The sequence below is a fragment of the Diabrotica virgifera genome, chromosome 5 (genome assembly GCF_917563875.1).
Source record: "Diabrotica virgifera virgifera chromosome 5, PGI_DIABVI_V3a".
Taxonomy (NCBI): domain Eukaryota; kingdom Metazoa; phylum Arthropoda; class Insecta; order Coleoptera; family Chrysomelidae; genus Diabrotica; species Diabrotica virgifera.
Window position 1 is genome coordinate 252,509,701 of NC_065447.1, and position 1,956 is coordinate 252,511,656.

General features: G+C 38.2%; 1 protein-coding gene across 1 annotated transcript; it reads left to right on the top strand.

Moving 5' to 3' along the window:
• Positions 1-349: 349 nt before the first annotated feature.
• LOC126885606 (uncharacterized) lies at positions 350-1,612 on the top strand. Its single transcript, XM_050652209.1, has one exon. The coding sequence runs from the start codon at positions 350-352 to the stop codon at positions 1,610-1,612; it is 1,263 nt and encodes a 420-aa protein (XP_050508166.1).
• The last annotated feature ends 344 nt before the right edge of the window (positions 1,613-1,956 follow it).

Here is a 1,956-nt window from a genome sequence, read left to right on the forward strand (position 1 = left end):
TACGCAATTGACGAAACCCCTCACAATTTGTTGTATTTACCTGTTGTGCCACAGCGTGAAATTACCAATATCACTGTGTTGGCTGTCGATCAAGAAGGACGACCTGTGAACTTTAGAGGAGAAGAGAGCACATTGGTGCTGGAACTTAGATCAAAAAGCAGATGGGATTAGTAATAGAACAATCTACCCAGAGAACGCCATTAGTTGTGCAACCATCTCAGCAGCAATATCTTAAACAATCTGCCTACAGAACACCATTAGTTGTGCAACCATCTAAGCAGCAACATCTTACGTCCGCAAACAAATTGTTTTTACAAACGTTGGGTTTTAAACTGAAAAAATGACTACAATGTATGGAAAGAGAGCGCGTTCAAACAACATCACAATGCCTCCAATATTTGATATTTATCGTAAGCCAATATTTGATGAATCGATTCGAAAGGCTGAATACCGAACTTATGCACCATTCATCAAATCATTCAACTGCAATGATATTGTCGAATTTAGCATTAATCAAGTTGACTCGTTTTTTGCAATGAGCGAAACCTTGTTATGCATTAAAGGATCACTCGAAATAACTGGAAATGGTGGCGTCAAACTAGCAAATAATGTGGGTGCCTTCCTTTTCGATTCGTGTACGTACAGCGAAAGCGCAAGGGAGATGGAAACAGTGCGGGATCCTGGCATCGTAAGTGCTGTACGTGCCATGACATGTTATACGCAAGAAGATTCTAATTATATGGTTATGGCTGGATGGAATTACCCTAAGGATCCAATTCTAAACGCTGCAGATCATTCATTCAGCATACAGATGCCTCTTAAGCATGTTTTCAACATTTTTAATGATTATCCATTGATTACGTGTGGTCGTCAAACAATAAGACTAGTTCGAGCTCGAAATGATAACGATTGCATAGTTATTACAGAAAAACAAAACGCTGACAAAACTACAACTGTTACAACCGCTAAGATTAACATTACCAATATTGAGCTTAGAGTGAAGCACATATTCCCCAATGATGATATTAAATTGGAACTCATGAAATCTATTCAACAAGATCAACCTATAGTTATTCCGTTTAGAAAGTGGGAATTACATGAATTACCTGCTATTACGAGAGGTGCCAGGCGTGAAGTTTGGGCTGTTAAAACTAGCACATCAGTTGAAAGACCTCGTTATGTTATTGTTTTCTTTCAAACCAACAAACGCGACAAGATTACAGCTGATCCTACTTTATTTGACAATGTCAACATCCAAAGTATTAGATTATCGTTAAATGGAGAATACTGGCCAAACGAGAGAATGCAATTGGATTTTAGCAAAACCGATTACAATGAAGCCTATTTTAACTATACCGAATTTTATCCTAGCTACATACATTCCCAACAAAAACGACCTCTACTCGATTTCTCAGCTTTTAAGAATCGTGCATTGTTCGTTATCGATTGTTCGAAACAAGAAGAAAGCATGAAAGCATCCACCGTTGACGTAAAACTCGATATTGAAGCGAATAACGGTTTTCCCGACAATACCAAGGCCTATTGTATTATTATTCACGACTGTGTAATGGAGTACTTCCCTCTCACCGAAATTGTAAAAAGTCTAAATTAGATGCATGAGGTGTCAGTAGTACACGAGCAATCATCATGAGAATAGCATTCGTAGATATTCAGGGATTCGTTGTGGATGGGTGGTTTGTTCCTAAAGAACTTTCCATTGAAATAGGTTATAAACGAAGTCATTACATCTTTTTGCCTCCGAAACCATTCAATGCGCTAAGTAATGTGGATAAGAAGACCGCATCATACGTGGAGAAGAATCTGCTAGGCATCCGGTACTCTGATGGAGAAGTTGAACTATCTGAAATAAATAAGATACTGCAAACCGAGTTGTTATATACAGCTGACTGTATCTACGTTCGAGGGAAACAAAAAGCAGAATATTTGGATAAGAAA